The following is a 20,034-nucleotide window of genomic DNA, read 5'->3' as shown; positions in this document are numbered from 1 at the left end:
GTCGTACAGTAGTCGTTAAATAACGACTATTTTTACGACTAATTCTTTTACCGACTAAGGATTTACGACTACACGTTTTAGCCGTAACTGAGTCGTAAACAGCAAATTAGCGACTACTTAACGACTCTTACTGTAGTCGGGAATGGGCTGTTTTCTTGTAGTGGGGGAGGATACACATCCAGATCTGATTGTACGCATGTCATTTGATTGTGGATCCGGTACACCGGCTGAAGCGTTCAGAGGAAAGAGGAGGGAGTTTACCGGAAACCACCTGCGCGTTTTAACTCTGTCTATTAATATTTCGCCAGGATCTGAGGTTTGTGGGGGGGGGATATGTAACCAAAAGAAAAACGGAGAAAAAAGTAAAGAAAAAATAGAGGAAACTTTAATAGCAAAGAAAGTAGATGGAGCGAGATCCCGATGCCGACGAGCAAAAGCTTCACGGACGTTGGAGGAGATTGATATATTTGAAGCCTCGGTAGTAGCACCTGAGAGAGAAAAGAGGTTTAAGAAGATTCACCTTTACAATGGAAAGACAGGTTTTTTATTTCTCAATTGATTCTATAATTTCTTTTTACAGTTTTATTATTAAATACTTCAATTATGGAGATGCAATATCAACTAATACTAACAATTATTATTATGTGAATGTTGCTATTTTTCACAAACAATAGCGAACATATAATAATTGGAATTTTTATATTTAAGGAGTACTTTTATGGATACCACATAATCATTTCTCAATTGTTTCTATAATTTATTTTTACAATTTTAGTTATGTACTCTCTAATGGAAAAAAAAATTTGGAAGTCTTTTAATTATTTATTTTATAACATTTTTATTGAGCAGACTATATTAAAGATCCTTTAAAACATATTTGATTAATATGTAGAAAAATAAGAAAGAAATTTTTTGGTTAATTTGGTTCTCGGTGTGGGATCTCTTTTTCATCATTACTATTACATAGGAGAATAAAATAATAAATATATATATACATATATATATATATATATATATGAATACAATTTGTCCTTATGCGAGTGCATTTATTTCAGTTTAACTAAAACAGGAATATACAATCCAAATAAACCGAAAATATTATAACCTGCAAATAAAACATTGGATACAAGCGACATATTGAAACATGGAATGTCGTTTGAAATTAAAAATATGTTTCCTCTGAAATTTTCAAACTGTTGAAATTGAACTGATCGAAAGTAACGATGGTCCCAATAAAAATCCAGAAAGAACATGTACAGTGCATATAAACTTAAATAAAAAAAAATTAAACCAATTAAATATTAATTTGTATGTATAGAGTCTCTCAAAAGATACTTAAAAGATCTCATTTGAGAACTAATTCTTAATTATCTTTGCTTATATATATCTATATATATATATATTAGTGAGTATTTTTTAAAAAAGGGAAAACGACTAAAATCAATCCCAACTATTTACCGAACACGTTTTCGTACAAAAATTTCAACACCGTGCAAATAACAATTTGAACTGTATTAAAATTTAAACTTGTTATCTGAACTATATTAAATATTGTTAATTTCAACATCTGCTCAAACGGTGTTAAGTTATAATTTAACGGTGCTGAGTCAAATGACTATTAGCGTTCATGTGGCACCGAGACTGACTAAAACTAAGTCCTTTTGTATTGTGGCAAGAAAAAAAGTGTTTGACAAAAAAATAGGGTATTAAAGTCCATTTTCGGGTGTGTTGTGAGACTTCATTTTTGATCATTTATTGCCACAACACACTCAAAAATGACAAAATGACGTAGTTTTGGTAAGTCCCAATGCTATATGGATGTTACGGATCGTCTGACTCAATACCGTTAAACTCTGACTTAACATTATTCGAACAAACGTTGAAATTAACAACATTTTTATAGTTTAGATTGTAAATTTAAATTTTAATACAGTTTACGTTGTTATTTGGGAAGATGTTAAAGTTTGAGTATGGATAATTATTTGGCAAATAATTGGGATTGATTTTTATCGTTTTCCTCTTTTCAAAACTTCCTCGTGCGCTTATTTTTAGTTCTTGAAATTGATTCTAGTGGTTGACATTTAATATAAATCTAATAGTGGTTGGTTGTAGACACTCATCAAGATAAGACCATGAAATTTTATAGCAAGAAGGAAAAAGGGTATAAGTTTGACAAAAAAAAAATGATATAAAATCACAAATAATAACAACTTCGATTTTGTTTTTTTTTTTAATGTCAACTAAACAAGGTGAATTCAATTAAGAAAATATGACTGTAGCAAATATATCCCATATTCAAATTTGGCCACGAAAGCAATAAATTAAATTGGTTGGATGAGTAAAAAATCACCAAAGATCTAAACCAACAACCATCAACCAGCACTCGTCACCCCTAAGCCTGAGTCCTTTTCACTACACATTTTTCTAGATTTTACTCTAATATTACTTGTGATGACCCGACTATTAAATTGTGGGTTTCTAATTCAAAACAAATTGGCAATGAGTAGAGAGGTTCATATCTTATATATACCACTTAAGATCCTATTCAACTTCCAATGTGGGATATTGTATCTCTAATACGCCCCCTCGAGATGATGATTCTTCTAAGCATCAATCTCGGTATGTGCGGGCATGAATCAGCGGACCAAATATTTGGGCCGGACCGATTGTGCATTGGGTTGAGCATCTGCGGACCGGGCTTTGATACCATATTAGATTGTGGGCTTCCAACTCAAAACCAGTTGGCAATGAGTGGAAAGGCCCATATCTTATATATACTACTGAAGATCCTAATCAACTTCCAAAGTGGGATATTGTATCCCTAATACCGATTATATGCTTTCTTAATGGTTCCACGTCCTTTCTAGATTTGTGCGTCCACTTTTATTCGATGGTCTTTATGCAACGTCTAGGAGGCTAAGACCGCATGCTTTCTTAAATACTTATTTACTGATCTCTATAACTTATTACGCCATATTTTCCCTTATTTTGTTTTCATTCACACAGTTCCAACAATCATTTTTCAGAAAGTCACTTTTAAAATCGCTGCAGCTCAAACACGTTTAATTGTGGACTCTCTTAAGATGGTTGATCCAGCTCAAGCACGTTTAATTGTGGACTTCTCTTAAGACGCTTGACTGAAAAGATAATTTTACTTTTGTGACATAAGTGGCAAAATTAATATTTTAAACCTTCTTTGCATTCACCACAATATTTCCTGAAATCTAGGTGATACTATTCACCTCTACTAGCAGATTGTAACGTCCTTGTTGCTCACCAAGATCGTAACCTACTATCAGTGTGAATCTTCTTGGCTCCACACTAGTCTGAGTTTGTTCTGATACCACTTGCGACCTCCACCTTTCTTAATAGGTCCCACGTTTTTTTAGGCCAGTAAGCTTACCTTTATCCATGGCCAGTATGCTATGTGTGGAAAGTTTTCAATATTTTTTTCTATCGTTCGTACAAATTACTATGTGATCTTTTCCGATATTTTATCTTCAATCGTACAATTTTGACAATCACGTTCCAAAAGTCACTCATCTTGAAATCGCTTAAACTCAAATATACTTAATCGTGATGTTGTTTTTGAATAATTGACCGAAAATATAAATTCAATTTCGTGATTCAGATAACCAAATCAATTTTAAAAATATTTTTTTGCTTACATCACCGTATTTCCTGCAGGAAGATGGGGTAATTATCTAATTATTATTTAAGGGAAGTTTTGAAGTTTTGAACTGGTGACGTTATTAACTTAACTCTACACTGATAGGAAGCATTTTAATAATTTAATACAAAAATGCCATTAGAGACCTGTAAATCTTTAAATTTAAGCAACGGTTCAGGACATCACATATTAAATTTCTAATCGTTGATAATAATTCTTATTAGAAAAATTATATAATAACATCAGTAATTTAACTTTTACAGTAATTACCATTAGTGTATAATATAAAAAGTAATTTTAGGTTACACGCCAAACAACATCTAATAATTAAATAAATCAATACAACGTGATGTTTGACAATATAATATATATATATATATATGTGTGTAAATCTGCTGAACTTGTAGTTATTTTCTTCTCTATATATATAATATAATAGAGAAGATCGGAACTTGTGACTCTTCAAACTTGAAAGACACAGTAAAATGAACATCATTTGGAACATTTCGATATGTGTTACAGCTTTAGTTGTTGTAGTGATCAGCAGATGGTGGTACCGATGGTCAAACCCCAAGTGCAATGGCAAGTTACCTCCGGGATCAATGGGTTTTCCAATCATCGGAGAGACAATAGCCTTCTTTAAATCTCATGGATTCTACGAGACCTCACCATTTCTCAAAAAGAGGATGTCCAGGTTAGAAGATCAAACTTATCATTTAGCGAGAAGATCCATTGAGTATTTGCATATATGTTTGTAACTGGGTGAACGTTTTAGGTACGGGACACTATTTCGGACCAACATTTTTGGATCCAACACCGTGGTAGTGACAGACCATGATGTGATGTACGAGATTTTACGGCAAGAAAACAAGTCTTTCATGTTTAGCCTTCCGGATGGGTTTTTCAAAGTCTTTGGAAAAGACAAGTCATTAGTCGATCATGGGAAGACCCACAAGCATGTCAAACAAATCACTCTGAACTTTCTTGGCACCGAGGGTTTGAAGTGGAAGTTGATTGGAGACATGGACCGAGCGACCTGCGAAGATCTTAAATCAAAGGCTAGCTTGGGGAGCTTCGATATTAAGGAGACAGTTGCAAACGTATGTACATCAGGTTTTTTTTCTTTTTCTTTTTCTCTTTTTTGTTGATGAATTAAAATTTGTTAACAATAATTTTGTATGTTACTTTTGTAGTTGATAATAAAGCACTTGACCCCCAAGTTGATAAGTGACCTCAAATCAGAGGCTGAAGATAATCTAATGGACATCTTCATGGCCTTCAATCTTGACTGGTATAAGTCATCTTTTAGTCTTTCTACCTGGAAATCGTTTTACAAAGCTATTGTGGTAAGTACTTTGTCTCTGTTTTTAAGAATATCTTTTATACAGTAAAACTTTTAACAATTAATAACATTAGAATTCTGATATTTTATTAATTTTTAAAATTTAGATATATATTAGACCATCTGCACTAAAGCAACTCATATGAGTTGCTTATAATTAAATTAATTATATAATTAATATTAAACTAATCAAAGTAATCTACTAACAATTGTAAACAAAATCACTATTCCACTAGAGAACCATTATCAAGGTTGCGTATGCAATTCACCGTTATATAATTAATATTAAACTAATCAAAGTAATTTACTAACAATTGTAAATAAAATCACTATTCCACTAGAGAACCATTATCAAGATTGCGTATGCAATTCACCGTTTTGTCGAGAGAAGAAACAGAAATATATTAGTGAAAAGAAAGAAGAAAATAAGAAAAATAAAATAATTGTGTTTTATATTTAATTAATACACAATCAGAATTTGTCGCGTACTATTTCTTTACAGTTGCTTTCGCTTCTCTTTAGAGCAACGATTCTCACTTTTCAGCTTAGTGGCCCAATTTTTTATTTTTTTATTTTATTTTTGGCCAAAAAATTGTTTGAGCAATCCTTATAGAACACCGCTTACATGCTCTTAGGAGTAGATTTTTGCCGTCCGATCTAATAAAAATGCTTTAAAAATTAAAATGTTCATTACTTAGCTGCAATCGTGTTCTAGATATAAATTATCCATACCGTTGTTTTCCAATATCTAAATTAATTCATTGTACTTTTTGCACATGGACTGTATATTGTATGGAGTGTCAAATGTTTTTGACATAAGATATTTTAATTTATCTATAAGTTTGTTTGAAAAAATTGTAATAAAATACATTTTATTCTGTTGGACTAAAAGTCTAAAAATTGTTTCTATCAATTGCATCTAGGCACGCAAATCTGCGATGAAGGTAATAGCGAATGTTCTCTTATCAAGGAAAGAATCGGAAGAGAAGCAGGAAGACATCCTCAACACGATGCGAAAAGATGTCATCTTTGATGACCAAGCCGTCGTGGACAACATCTTTGCTATTCCTGTCGCCGCTAAAGATACTACATCTACAGTTGGTTCCATGGCAGTAAACTATGTTACCAATAACCATAAAGTTTTCTTAGAGTTGAAGGTAATATTTATATCGATATATAAGCTAACAAGTTTTCACTTATCTAAAGAAGACAAAAGAAGCATCGATTTGACATTATATGCTTATAATATGGCAGAGAGAGCATGATGCTATCCTTCAAAACAGAGTTGATAAGAAATCTGGATTAAGCTGGGAAGAGTACAAAAACAACATGACATTCACCAATATGGTAACTTTTAGATATCTTTTAGTAATTTCAATAATAATATGAGGAAGATTAAAGACGAAGCATATGTTGCAATGCAGGTGATCAATGAGACTCTTAGACTGGCAAATGTGACTCCAGTATTGTTTAGAAAAGCTTTAAGAGATGTTGAAATCCAAGGCAAGTATTACTATTAAAATGTGGCCACTTCTTCAAACGTATTCTCTAAATTAATAGTTTTGTGGTGCAAACATTTGTCACAGGATATACGATTCCAAAGGGTTGGATGGTGGTAGTTGCAAGTTCACTGATTCATTATGATCCTGCGATATATGAGAACCCTTACGAGTTTAATCCATGGAGATGGGAGGTATATACTAATTCTAGTCTTTCTAAAGCATTTTCGATATCTAATCAAAAATATCTTACAAAGAATATAAATTGATGAAAACGTGGAACAGGGCAAAGAACTGGTTCATGGTTCTAGGACGTTCATGGTATTTGGAGGTGGATTGAGATTGTGCCCTGGTGCAGAATTTGCAAGACTTCAGATTGCAATCCTCCTTCACCATCTTGTCATCAACTACGATTTCTCGATGGCACAAGACACCGAGGTCACTCGTACACCACTAGTTTCTTTCCCCAATGGCATCAATTTGAACATCTCTCATTCTCCCACCGATTGATTTGGAGATCTTAAGTCTATCTAAATGTACACATGGTAATGTAAGCTTCGTATTCACATGGAGGATAATTTAATCTCTATCCAAATATTATCAAACTTTGTTTAAAGTTAAATAAATTTGAAGACTTCGAATAAGAAGATATTTTTATTTTCCTAGATATAGAAACGTGTATTCAGATTTCGGTGAAGTATTCCACTAACTTTATGAGTGAGCACTACAAAACTCTTAGCGTAAATATTTAATGATGTCAAATGTTTTTCGCATCAAAAATTGTGTTAAATATATCTACATCAAAATTAAACGTAACTTCTCCAACTGTTGTGCTTGTTCGCACAGATGGCATGTTCAATAGGGGAAGCAAAAAAAAAAATCTAGCAAACTAATAACATATTTTAGTAGAAAGTTTAACATAAGAGACATGGGATTAGTAAATGTCATCCTATGAATCAAGTTCACTATAAATTTTGACGGAATCATCTTTTCTCAAACTGATTATATGGAAATGATATTTGAGAGATTATGAATTACTCAAGTAGGTCTATGAAAACTGAAATTATCATAATCTTCACTTGACAAAATTACTCAGGTAACGTAGTGTCACAAGTAGAGTATTGAGCTATAAATTTGCGGTATACTAAATATTATGAGTTGTACCATGGAAATGTAAAGCAATTTTTGAAGGCTCCGTGTCAATTGGGGATGTTAGACTTCAGATAGTCAAAGTTCACAAGATTCATCACATAACACAGAAGACAGAACCTATAGAGAACAGAATATCTGAAACCTCAATAGATTATATCTAGTCAGATGGGAAACTTGCAACATATCGTCTTAGTTATTTTTAAAGGTACTCACAATAAAAAATTTAAAAATAATAATAAATCAAATTAAAAAATGAGAAACTTTTTTCAGAAAGCATCTTAAAAATCTTTCCTTTTATATATGACAGTTTATAATTAATCAATTTTTTTTTCACATTTATTATTTAAATATATAATAATATTTTAAAAATGATTAAAATATATTATTTTGAGCAACCCTCATAATTGCTAGTTGCTACCAATGCTGATTGTCTTAGCTGGCCATTTCCTAAAGGTATGGCACGAGATCAAATGGTCAAATCATCGACAAAGGGGGGAAAAATAGTTTAAAGTCTACGAAGTTAGATGGTGCTTGATTGGAACCCTACCTACATCATAAAAAATCCCAAGACATATATTAAAGGAAAGAAAATTAAATCATTTTGTTATTTAATAATTTAGATCAGTTCCTAGTTCCTAGAATTCACTAGTGCTGCTACGTATACAAGTTGAAGTTAAGGCCATCTTTATCGACTTGTGCTGTGTTCTAAGGCTTTTTTTAAATGAAAGTATTGTAAAAGTGGCCTTAGAACATGTTGATGGATCTTAATTCAGAACTGTTTCTAGGCTTGTTCTACTGTGACGTGGCGTACTATGATTGGAAACAATTTTTTTGCAACCGAGAGATCGTTTCATTTTTCATTTTGTTCGATATCGTGGCTAGGGTTTTCGTGTTTCTCTCCCAAACGGCGATAGCTTGCATATGCACCATCTTCTCCGATTAAGGTGTATTTTCCGGCCATTAAAACACCAAAATCGAGAGGCAATTTCGCCTCTGTCTCCTCTATTGCAAGTCAAGTGATCTCCTCGTTTCCTCTGTCTCCTCTGTCTCGCCAAACTCAAGAGATCTCCTCGTCTCCTCTGTCTCCTCTGTCTCGCAAATCTCATCTCCGGCGATATAGACAAGATAATCTCATCTCCGTTGTTTCATCGATGTTTCATCGATTTAGGGTCTTGAAATCTCTGAATTAGGTTTCGATTTAGTATCATGTTATAGGGTTTCGTCTCATCTGTCAGTATAAGGTTTTGATTAATCAATATAGGATTTGTATGAGTGAATTTTGAGTGTCGTGTGTTGTATTTGAAATCAACCTTAATCGATTTGTATGAGTGATTTCAAATCGATTTTGCCCTGTATTTGAAATCAACCTTAATCGATTTTGCTTTAGCCTTACACTGATGAACAAAAATCGATTTTGCTTTGTTTATGAGGCTTGTAGGTGAGGTTAACCAGGACAAATTAAATCGGATATCCATCAACAAACCTGCATTACTCAAAAGTAAAAGGTAAGTCACAAGGTTGGTCTCGGATGATTTGAGTGGTGTTGTGGTTTAGGTAGTAGTGTAAGTGTATATTCACAAATTTTATTTGATTGTAGTGGCTTGTTAAGTGTTGTTTGATTGTGGCTTGTTAAGTGTAGTAATGTAATGAGTTTCTCAGAATTATTTTGTGATGGTCTCGGATGTTTGATTAGGTTTATTTCTTGTAATTGAGTTGTTGTGAATTTAGTGTCACTTAGTTTTGCTTTGTATGTCTCCGCATCTAACCTTTTATCATCTTGTCATGTTCTCGTATTAGTTGTGATTGTAGTTTTGCTATTTAGGTTTCAGTAGTCTTAAAACTTTAAAAACCGATTTGAAACTTTCGAAACTTTTAAAACTTTTGAAACTGAGTTGTCTATGAAAGCTTTGAAACTTCTAAAACTTGTATATATTATATGAATGGTTTAACAATAATAGTTTAGTAGGTAATGAATGTCTTGGTTTACATATAAAAAACACTCAATGACCTTTATTTACTTCTGATTTGACTGAAGTAGGTAATGGTTATTTAGAATTAAAAGTCTCTAACAACACCAAACTTTTGATTTAATGATCTTCTTAACTTCTCTATATTACATCCGACCCAAATAATCAATCTCTCTTATCTTTTACTTCTCTTCTATCATCCATCTTATTTGCTTCTTTCTTCCAATCTCTAGAACTTTCGAATAAGCTTCTTCCTTGTTTAATTCTGATTGCTATGGAATCAAACAATACTCCTAACAGTCAGTCTCAATCCTACTTTAGCCTTCTTAACTTCCCATATGACAGATTTGCTCCCAATGTAAACATTGGTTCCTCTCAAATCCCTGCTTTTATTTCACAAACTAGTTCACAGCCGAGTCAACCTCCTAGTCAATCAGAAGAGACAGCAGAACAGCGTAGGGAGAGACGGATATGGTCCACACAAGATGACTTAGTCCTAATAAGCGGTAGTTAAACACATCGAAGGATGCAATAGTTGGGAATGGCCAAAAGGCAGGGTCCTTTTGGATTCGTATAGGAGACTATTATGAAACCAGTAGTCATGTATGTGGTGGTGCTGAGCCTCGGCGCCCTGACCATTGTAGACAAAGATGGCAAAAAATCAGTAAGGAAGTGAGCAGGTTCTGTGGAGCTTTTGCAGAGGCAGAGGGTGAGAAAGCTAGTGGCATGAACGATTTAGATATTTTACAAAATGCTCACCAAATCTATACTAAGCTGTACAAGAAGAAGTTTGGTTTGGAGTGTGCTACGCTATGAACAGAAATGGGCAAACCTGGAGGCTATGAACCCCACTCTAAAGACAACCAGCTCTAACAAAAGAAAAGCTGATGATGCTGCAGGATCTACAGGTTCTGTTGTTGGTGAGCACGAGAGCAGGCCTCTGGGCATAAAGGCAACGAAAAAATTAAGGAACAAAGGCAAAGAGAAGGCTGCACCATCTGCAGAGTTTAGTCACATGTGGGAGATAAAACAGAAGGATTTGGAGGGCATGAAACAACTCCAAAAGATGTCCATTCTTGACACTCTCATTGCTAAGAATGAAACCCTAGAAAAGATGAAAAAGCGCTAAAGAAGAAGCTAATGGCTGAACTGTTTTGACTATGTTTGTCTTATGTTTTTAAGCGGATGTTTGTTCTCTATGTTTAACTATGTATGCTCTCTATGTTTTTAATGAATCTCGGATGTTTGTTCTCTATGTTTAACTATGTATGCTCTCTATGTTTTTAATGAATCTCGGATGTTTGTTCTCTATGTTTAACTATGTATGCTCTCTATGTTTTTAATGAATCTCGGATGTTTGTTCTCTATGTTTATCTATGCGTTGGGAACTTATATATGTGTTTTGGTTTCAGGTTTAAGAAGTCATGGACTCTTTATACGACTATGGTATAAACAGCCCATTAGACTATAGTTCCGATTCGGAAGAGGAGGCTGAGACCTGTTACTATCCTCCGCAACCATCAGCTGAGATTGGATTCACAAGTCTGTGGAGCCGTGAAGCTCAACCACTACCTGATTATGAGACACAACTGATCCAGCTCAAGGACCATCAAAACCAGTCAGATCAGAGGTTGGTGAATCTGGAGAGGCTCGTAACTGAAGGACAAGAGAAGAAACCATTCTTTCAAATGACCCCTCAATTGGTAGTTGTTGTTTGCTTCGGTATGATGGTTATGGTAGTGGTACTTTTCATGATCAGTAAGTAAATTTGTTTAGGCTTCGGTAGTTGTTGTTCGCTTCGGTATGATTGTAAGCTTTTTGGTATGTACCCATGTATTGTATGATTGTAGGAAGAGACTAGTGAACCCGTGATCGGCTTGTTTGGATTTTTGTTTAGGCTTGATTGTAAGCTCTGTTTAGGCTTCTTTGGTATGTACACGGGATGGTGAACCCGTGATCGGCTTGATTGTAAGCTTTGTTTAGGGTTGTTTGGATTTTAGTTTTAAAGTCAAATTTTAACAGAGTCACAAGAGTTTATCTAACACCAAACATTGATGTTTCACAAGAGTTGATGATCACTCTATATATATGAGAAGAACACAAGGTTTTAATTCAACAAAAACAAACATTTGTTTCTCTCAACAAACACAAACATTTCCTTCTCTTATCAAACACAAACATTTCCTTCTCTCACCAAAAAAAAACATTTCCTTCTCACCCAAAACAAATATTTCCTTCTCTTGTTCATCTTATGGCATCTTCTTCCAACAATTTTCACTACCATTATGATCCAAATAATGATAGTTTTAACCAATTTTTTTAAGAGAAATTTAATAATCAATTTGAAGCTGTTGAAGAGGCAATTCCGGCCGAAAGGAAAACACGTACATATATCGATAGAAAACGGGAAGATGGGCACGAACGTTTGTGGAACGATTATTTTTGTGATAATCCGACTTACAATGCTCACCAATTCCGCCGACAGTTTAGAATGAACAAGTCATTGTTTTTGCGTATTGTGAATCATCTCAGTGAAGAAGTTCCATATTTTAAGCCAAAAAAAGATGCAACCTTCCGGAATGGTCTATCACCGCTACAACAATGTACTGCAGCAATTCGACTATTAGCATATGGGACTGGGTCGGAGTCGGTTGACGAATATATACGTCTTTCTGAATGTACTGCTTGTAAATGTTTGGAACATTTCGTCGTCGGAATAGTTGACTTGTTTGGCATTGAATACCTACGCCGACCCACAACAGAGGATCTTCAAAGGCCACTCTTTTATGGAGAACAGCGGGGTTTTCCCGGGATGGTTGGAAGCATCGATGTATGCATTGGAAGTGGAAAAATTGCCCAACCGCTTGGAAAGGAATGTATTCACGAGGCACCGGTAAACCAACAATTGTTTTGTAGGCAGTAGCTTCACAAGATCTCTGGATATGGCACAATATTTTTTGGAGCTCCAGGTACTTGTAACGATTTAAATGTTCTTGATCAATCACCAGTATTTAATGACATTATTTATGGTCAAGCTCCCGAAGTTACGTACTATGTCAACAGAAATGAGTATAATTTGGCTTACTATCTGACGGATGGTATTTTCCTCGAATGGGCAACATTTGTTAAATCCATCCCACAACCACAACACCTGAAACATCGTTTGTTTGCAGAACATCAAGAAGGTGCACAAAAAGATGTTAAGCGTGCATTTGGAGTCCTGCAATCTATATTCGCCATGATTAAAAATCTATCTCTTTTATGGTCAAAGGGTAAAATTGCATATATTATGAGAGCATGTCTCATACTCCATAATATGATTGTCAAAGATGAACGAGATTCATATACACTCTATGACGAACAAGAATTCCAACAAGAAGATGGAACTGAAACTACTCTGGATCTTACGTTTTCAGTAAATATGCCTTCAAATCTTGAGGGTTTAGGTGATGGCCAAACAATAATTCGTGATATACAAGCACATCACAAATTAAAGGAAGATTTGATTGAGAATATATGGAATAAATTTGGACATTCATCTATGTATTAATTAAATAAAATGTTTGTATGCTTTCATTAATTAAGTAATATGTTTGTTTGGTTTTGTTTTAAATTTTATTTACAATGTTTTTTTTGTTTCATAAAAATTTGGTATTGTATTTTGAATTTTTGTAAAAGTTTTATAAGATTGCAATTTAAATGTTATTTTAAAAGTTTTTATAAATGTAATATGTTTAAAAATATTATATTATTAAATCTTATGATCTTAAACATGTTCTCCCAATAACTAACTTTTTAATAAAAGATCTTAACTAATGATTTTACATTATTTTCAAAATATTTATACTCTAAGAACACCCTAAAGTGTTCCCTATAAAGATACCCTAAGTGTGTATTTTAATGTTTCCAATGGCTTGAAATAATACTTTAAAACAAACAAAAGAACTTGAGGTCTTAATCATTTGTAAAAAAATATAAACTGAGGCTGCCTTCTACAAGTTTAATCATGAATAATGAGACTAAAAAGAACGCAATGAGTAAACCTCAACTAGAAAAAATAACGCCGAACAGCTGAGTACGAGTTTTAAAAATTAAAATATGACATCTCGATTTCAGGAACACTCAGATGCGGAGAAGTTTAACATGAACTAATTTAGTCACCTATGTTATTAAAGTTCATTTATTTTTTTAGTAAAAGATTCTCAGAAAACTCTATAATTAAGTATGTTTATGCTGAAGTAATCTTATGATGGGAAGATAAAACACAAGTAAAGATCATCTGATGATTTGTATGAACAGTAACAAGTTTTTAAAGCCTCCCGAACGTAACAAATCAACTATCGGATATGGATAGGCTCACGGACCTAGTGAAAGGACATGAGGCCCATTAAAAAATGTAGGCATATGGATTCGAAGTAGACTTAGGCTCACTGAAATTTAGCGGTCGGGGCGTTACAACATAACTTAAACTCATTTAAATTATTAATATCTTAATTTTATAATCAACTAATGACTCATATATTTATTATATAGTCTTCCAAAAAAAAATCATATATTTTCAAGTATTATATTTTATAACTAACTAATGACCCAAATCCAATTTTAATAATATATTTGTTAATATAAAATATTCCTTAGATTTTAGTCTATTTCTTTAGCCGCCTAACAGTGTATATTGTTGTGTAAATATACTCTATCAGGCGTGTTTAATAGAGAAAGATTTTGTTAAAGATTTGTTTTTATTGTTTCATTTTTCTATATATTTTTTTCTTTAAGTTGTATTATTCTTTGGAATATTTTCTTTAAATGTATTTATTGCTAGTAATTAATAATAATGCCGGTAAAGTAATTATTTTAACCCCTAAAATTCGGTATGACTAAGGAAGCCACCCATATAACCTATTTTGTTTTGGAATATTTTCTTTAAATGTATTTATTGCTAGTAATTAATAATAATGCAGGTAAAGTAATTAATTTAACCCCTAAAACTCTGTATGACTAACGAAGCCAACCCATATAACCTATTTTGTAACCAACTAATGAGTCAAATAGTAACTATAACTTTATAATTTATAACTATTATATTGTCTACCCAAAAAAAGTTGTGTACTTCCAAAATATTAAATAGGGGATATCCTAACCCTTTTGTATTCTGTTTAGATCATCTCTATTAGTTACTATTTTTAATTTCTTTTGGTAGAATAATTATTTTATTGTGAGTGGCTTAAGATTTTTAATCATTAATATTATGTTATTTTATGATGAGTGTTGTTAGAGTATGTAAATATGTTTTTTAAGTAGTCTAAAACTAGCTCCAATGTATATTCCTATTTTTTACTCTAAATTAGAATAACTATAAAATAAAGCATTTTTAAAAAAGTAACACTATTTTGTTAAATAGAGTTAGTGTAAAAATTAGAATTACTCTATATAGAGTAATCATTTTATTTCCTCTATTTTAGAGGAATATATAAAGTAGGGTTGGAGTAAATATTACTTTGATTTTAAAGTAAATTAAGGTTAAAGATTTCCTAAAGATATGTTTTTTTATTCTAAATATCAATATAAAATAACATTAAAATTAATAATTAAATATATTTTTTAAGAAACCTAAAAAATGTGGAATGGAGATACTCTCAAAGTAAGAAATACAATATCTGTTAGTCATCTCAAAATAATAGAGATACAGTATCTGTTAGCCATCTCAGAGTGAATGAGATATAGTATCTTAATCATCTCAAATTAAGTAGTAGAGATACAGTATCTGTTACTCAACGAGTCATCAATAATTAAAATATGTGAGTTGGAGGATCAGCGCATACGTATGACAAGATTTGCCATCGCCATCAACAATATATTGGGTGGTTGAATTTTGTATTTTATCGACGCGTTAACGTTTGAACGTTTGATAAATTACTTCGTTTTTATAAGGAAACGAAAGTTAGCTATACTACACTTAAAACATGACCACATAATTTAAATTGGGAATTTATAAATGCTTATCTATAACCATAGTTAAGACTCCTGAAATTTTCCACGATGTCCAAAAACATGACAACATAATTTAAATTAAAAAATGCTTATCTATTACCATAGTGAAATTTTCCATTCAGATGAAATCGTGGAAGGAGATTAATCCGTGAGAAATTGTGGTCGAGTGGTACAAGACATTCGAGTTTGAGTTCACAACTTTGAAGTTCGCGAGTTTTTGTTTTGCTAATTAGATGTAGTTTTGAACCGAGACGGATACATTTTCTTTATTTTCCAATTGAGTTATCGACTTCTATTCAGTTATCCAAATAACCATTTTCGATAGAATTTCCGTCAACTGAAACAGATTGAGGTTAGCCTTGTCTCGGAGAATTTTAATGGTTGCCAGAAATGGAGGTTGTGTGTTAAGTTTGAGTTAGGGAGTTGTTAGGTTGGGGAATCATCAATAGGGAGGAGCCGGTTTGTCGAAGGCTCTATCTTTCCGAAAGACATGTTGCGGGTTCGATAGCCTCTCGTTTTGAATCGAAAACTTTGGTTGAGGATTTCGGAACAAGTTAATCTGCAGCAAACACTACAAGAAATATGCGTATTCTTAGCACACGAAAAACACTATTTTATCGTTTTGATAGCGATTTCGTAAATGCTATCTTTGCCGCTGCTATCTTAGAATGGGCACATATAATATCGTTTTTTCTCTATGCTATTAATTTTCTCTCTATAATAGTATTATATTATCACTATATTAATATTGTTAGTAGCGCTTTTTATTTGTCATATTATAATTAATAATAACAAAAAATTTGTACTATGGTTTTATCAACTGTAGCTATATATTGTTGTTATAATATATTTTCCACCCAGCTTGATTATGCTCAATATCTATGATTTTTATATATTAATATACATATTTTGCAAAAAAAAAATCAATATATAATAAAAACTTTATAAAAACCTCAAAATACAGTACATCTCATCTTAACCTTAACTACAATACATTAAAAGTCTTAACCTAATATTAGAAGTGCTACAACCAACAAAAACATGAACCTAGAGACTGTTCTTGTTGTCTTCAATTGCCTTAGCCAAGTTAATAAATCTTACACTGACATATTCCCCGCTGAGTATCTCTCAATGAGCTCCATCACTTATGCTCTCACAATCTCTGCTCTTGTTGCTCTGTCCATCTCTCTTCATGCCAACAAACTCCATTGTTGATTGTGCATCTCCATGGTCTGCTTGCTTGCTGCAATGCAAACACCAAATAAGTATGAAATGATGCAGAGAAGATAAATCAATTAGTACACAAATTAATATATTATCTGACTAACCTGCACACCACTATCTGTTTGAGATGCTCCACTAATCATATTAAGTTCGTAACTCTTGTGTCCTATAAGTAATAAAAAGGGAACGTGAATGTTGTGTCATATTAAGTTCGTAACTCTTGTGTTCGTAACTCTGAGTTTAAAAGTGACACCTTCCAAATTCAACTGTTTTACCCTGTCAAGTGTAGTAAATTAGCCATAGCTGCTAACATAAAATCAATAACCTTGATGGGATTTCCATACACTAGTTAACTCAGACGCATTGTTAGCAAAAATATAAAAACTGGCTAAAAACAAATGAAGTACCTTGAGGCAAAGGATACCAACGAGATAAACAATAGATGAGACCAGCTTATGAAGACATAAAGTCTAATAATTGATAGATGGGATCTGCAACTCTGTTCTTCACAACAAATCTGATATCCTTCCTTCAAAATCAATCGGAGTCTAGAGGAAAGACAAAAGCATATGTTATGATATCATACTCACCGCTAAAGCAAATAAAGATTCAACCTGTTATAGTACCAAAACAAAAAAAATCCAAGTGAATATACCTTGTAAGCACCAGCATAGAACTCATTTTCGAGCATGGCATGTATCTTTATTTTCAAGTTGCAGATTGACACCACCACCACCACCATCATAAGGGTCAACAGAGGAGACAACACATAAACCTTTTCTTGAAAGAGCAAACACAGTGGCTTAACCAAGTCTCGAAGTAGCCTGCAATGGATACAACACGAGACAAATATAAAACAAAAACAGAAAACGTAAGACTAATTGGTATAGTGTAGTCACTAGATTACATAATCTGAAGCAACAAATCAAAGAAGTTCCTTGTGACTGAATCAATTAGACTTAATCAATAAATCTATCCCAGGAAAAGAATTCAGAAGGTAGAAGAGTTGCATTGGTCATAAAAAGCTACTACCGTAGCACCAAGAGCTCCAACCTTGTCAGCAAATCACTAGAATAGAGGCGTGATTACCAACTTAAACTGTTGCAAACATGGAAAATACACAAACAAATTACCAACAACACACTCATGCTTTCAGAAAATGTACCAGAAACTATATGACTTTGAACCCAAACGCTGAGAAATCACAGTTCCAGCCCAGAAATTTCCATCGGAGCAAGGACCGAACTGAAAAGGTTGCTCGACGAATCCAATTAGGTTGATCCAATTCGAAATTTCTGGCTTGTACTCAATCTTGCCAAAATCGCATAACTGCAGAAATCTTCAACATAATAAGAAATCTATGAGCTGTAGAAGAGGAGGAACTTATAAAAACCTTAGATCTTAAACTCAAATCAACCAAAATTAGAATAAAACCCTAGATCCCCTTTCATAAACTTACTCGGCGAGACTAAGAGAAAAAGACGCCTCCGCCGTGCCTTTACTCTTCTTCACACTCCTTTCACCAGATCTTCAAACGAGTGTTTGTTGTCGACAAGAAGACTTCATCACAGCTTCAATTCATTCTCTCCCTGTTCATTACGTCGTTGCAATGTATATCTCGTCTCACTCATGGCTGCTTAGCCAAAACCTTGGCTTCTCCCTACTCTTAACCCTAGAGAGGAAGAAGAAGTGCGAAGGAGATGAGGAAGAGAAAAGAAGAAAATAAAACGATTTAGGTTCGTTGGTTTAGAAAAAAAAGGAGCTTTAAGTGTAGCGGGGGAGAGACTGGTTTTTAGTCAATTTTTAGTAAGTGTCGGCGGAAAGAGTCATTTTTGGTTCTCGCATACATATTTTTAGGTGTAGCATTTTAAAAATGCTATTATAGACTCATTTTTTAAATTTTATCAACGATAATACTTGTGAAAACTGCGTGAAAGTAGTGAAAGTACATATTTTCTGCTATCATATTTTCTGCTATCAATGTCCATATTTCTTATAGTGAAAGTAGTCTAACCGTTAAATAGGACATACTCCTTTTGTTAGCCGTTTTGGATCAAACTTTTTATTTTTATTTTAAAAATCGATCGAAAATGACTATTTTCGGAGATGAATGCAGCTACATTTTATATCTTTTGTGGATACAAGAAAAATACCTTTTTCTCTTCTACATTTGCAAGAACGATATGGCTGAACACTAGAGATGCCTTAACTCTCTGACAACCTAACATACCTTGGCACTTGGCCAATATTTTCGCTTTACACAATAACATACAATAATGTTATGCTTCTCAAATCTCAATTTTTTACTAGTTTGCATTTCTTATAAATTTCTTAGAAAATGTTATAAATTTTCAAGAAAATTTTATTTTGATGATTAATGTAATTTCTTTTTTATTTGATAGGTTCAAATTTGATGGAATTTTCGGCATGTAGTTTTTTCTTCAAAAATAATTTGGTCTTGGGCTGTCACACCAAACAACATTTAACATGTTTAAACCTCGTAGATTATCATTTTCAAATTAAACTTGTTTTTTTATAAAACTAAAGAAATAAAATACAATAACATTTAACACAGACGTCTTTCATGGTTGGATAACTTTTTATACATAATTAAAATGTTGATTGGTTCTCCGGCAATTATTTACAAATACAACATTTGCAATCAGTTGCGGTTGGTAACAATTGGAAAAAAATTAAGAAATTATTTTCTATCTCCCAATACCTGAAATCACTATATTCCAAAAAACATTTCATGCAAGTGTTTGCGTTAGCGGATAGTTTAAAAAGGAAAGAAAAAAAATCACATAAGCAACAAATTAAAAATATACTAATTTTTTATATATATCCACATTAATTATCAAACACTACAAATCAATTCTCTAAACTTAAGTTTACCAATGTATGAATAATTATTTGTGTTACATAATAATTTTTTTTGTTTGACTAATTATTTAGTAAAAATCTACAGTTTTTCTTTAGTAATTATGTTCAATTATTTTTCATGAATTTCATTTTGGTGTTTTTATTTCTTTTTTTGGTTATTATAACTATATTTATTTGATAACTTTTGTTTAACCATGATAGCATCTAGTGATCAATTAGTCATAAATTTCTCTCAAACGCATTTGTTTTTAACTGCTAAATTTAACCAAAACTGTAACGCCCCGACCATCACCTCTTACTAGGCTC

At 32.8% G+C, this 20,034-nt stretch overlaps 2 protein-coding genes across 7 annotated transcripts; one reads left to right on the top strand and one right to left on the bottom strand.

Annotated features, from left to right (window-relative positions):
* Positions 4,091-7,178, top strand: LOC104780144 (cytochrome P450 708A2-like). Its single transcript, XM_010504618.2, has 8 exons — positions 4,091-4,364; positions 4,446-4,770; positions 4,864-5,016; positions 5,936-6,169; positions 6,267-6,359; positions 6,437-6,515; positions 6,599-6,705; positions 6,797-7,178. Exons 1-8 carry the CDS (start codon positions 4,156-4,158, stop codon positions 7,019-7,021), a joined length of 1,425 nt encoding a protein of 474 aa, XP_010502920.1. The 5' UTR covers positions 4,091-4,155; the 3' UTR covers positions 7,022-7,178.
* LOC104780143 lies at positions 16,545-18,682 on the bottom strand. Of its 6 annotated transcripts, none has more exons than XR_766654.2 (7): positions 18,305-18,681; positions 18,011-18,184; positions 17,501-17,669; positions 17,253-17,393; positions 17,099-17,170; positions 16,950-17,011; positions 16,545-16,864 (listed from the first exon to the last, which is right to left on the bottom strand). XR_766654.2 is itself a non-coding variant. In XM_010504615.2 (7 exons), the coding sequence occupies exons 3-7, from the start codon at positions 17,539-17,541 to the stop codon at positions 16,775-16,777; spliced, it is 357 nt and encodes a 118-aa protein (XP_010502917.1). In that variant the 5' UTR covers positions 17,542-17,669; positions 18,011-18,210; positions 18,305-18,682; the 3' UTR covers positions 16,545-16,774. The 6 variants fall into 6 exon arrangements, 3 of the variants coding, with proteins under 3 accessions (XP_010502917.1, XP_010502916.1, XP_010502918.1); XR_766655.2 differs by having other exon boundaries at positions 17,099-17,148; XM_010504615.2 differs by having other exon boundaries at positions 17,099-17,121; positions 18,011-18,210; positions 18,305-18,682.

Source organism: Camelina sativa, chromosome 4, assembly GCF_000633955.1.
Source record: "Camelina sativa cultivar DH55 chromosome 4, Cs, whole genome shotgun sequence".
NCBI classification, from domain to species: domain Eukaryota; kingdom Viridiplantae; phylum Streptophyta; class Magnoliopsida; order Brassicales; family Brassicaceae; genus Camelina; species Camelina sativa.
This window is presented reverse-complemented; position numbering and strand designations above follow the sequence as displayed.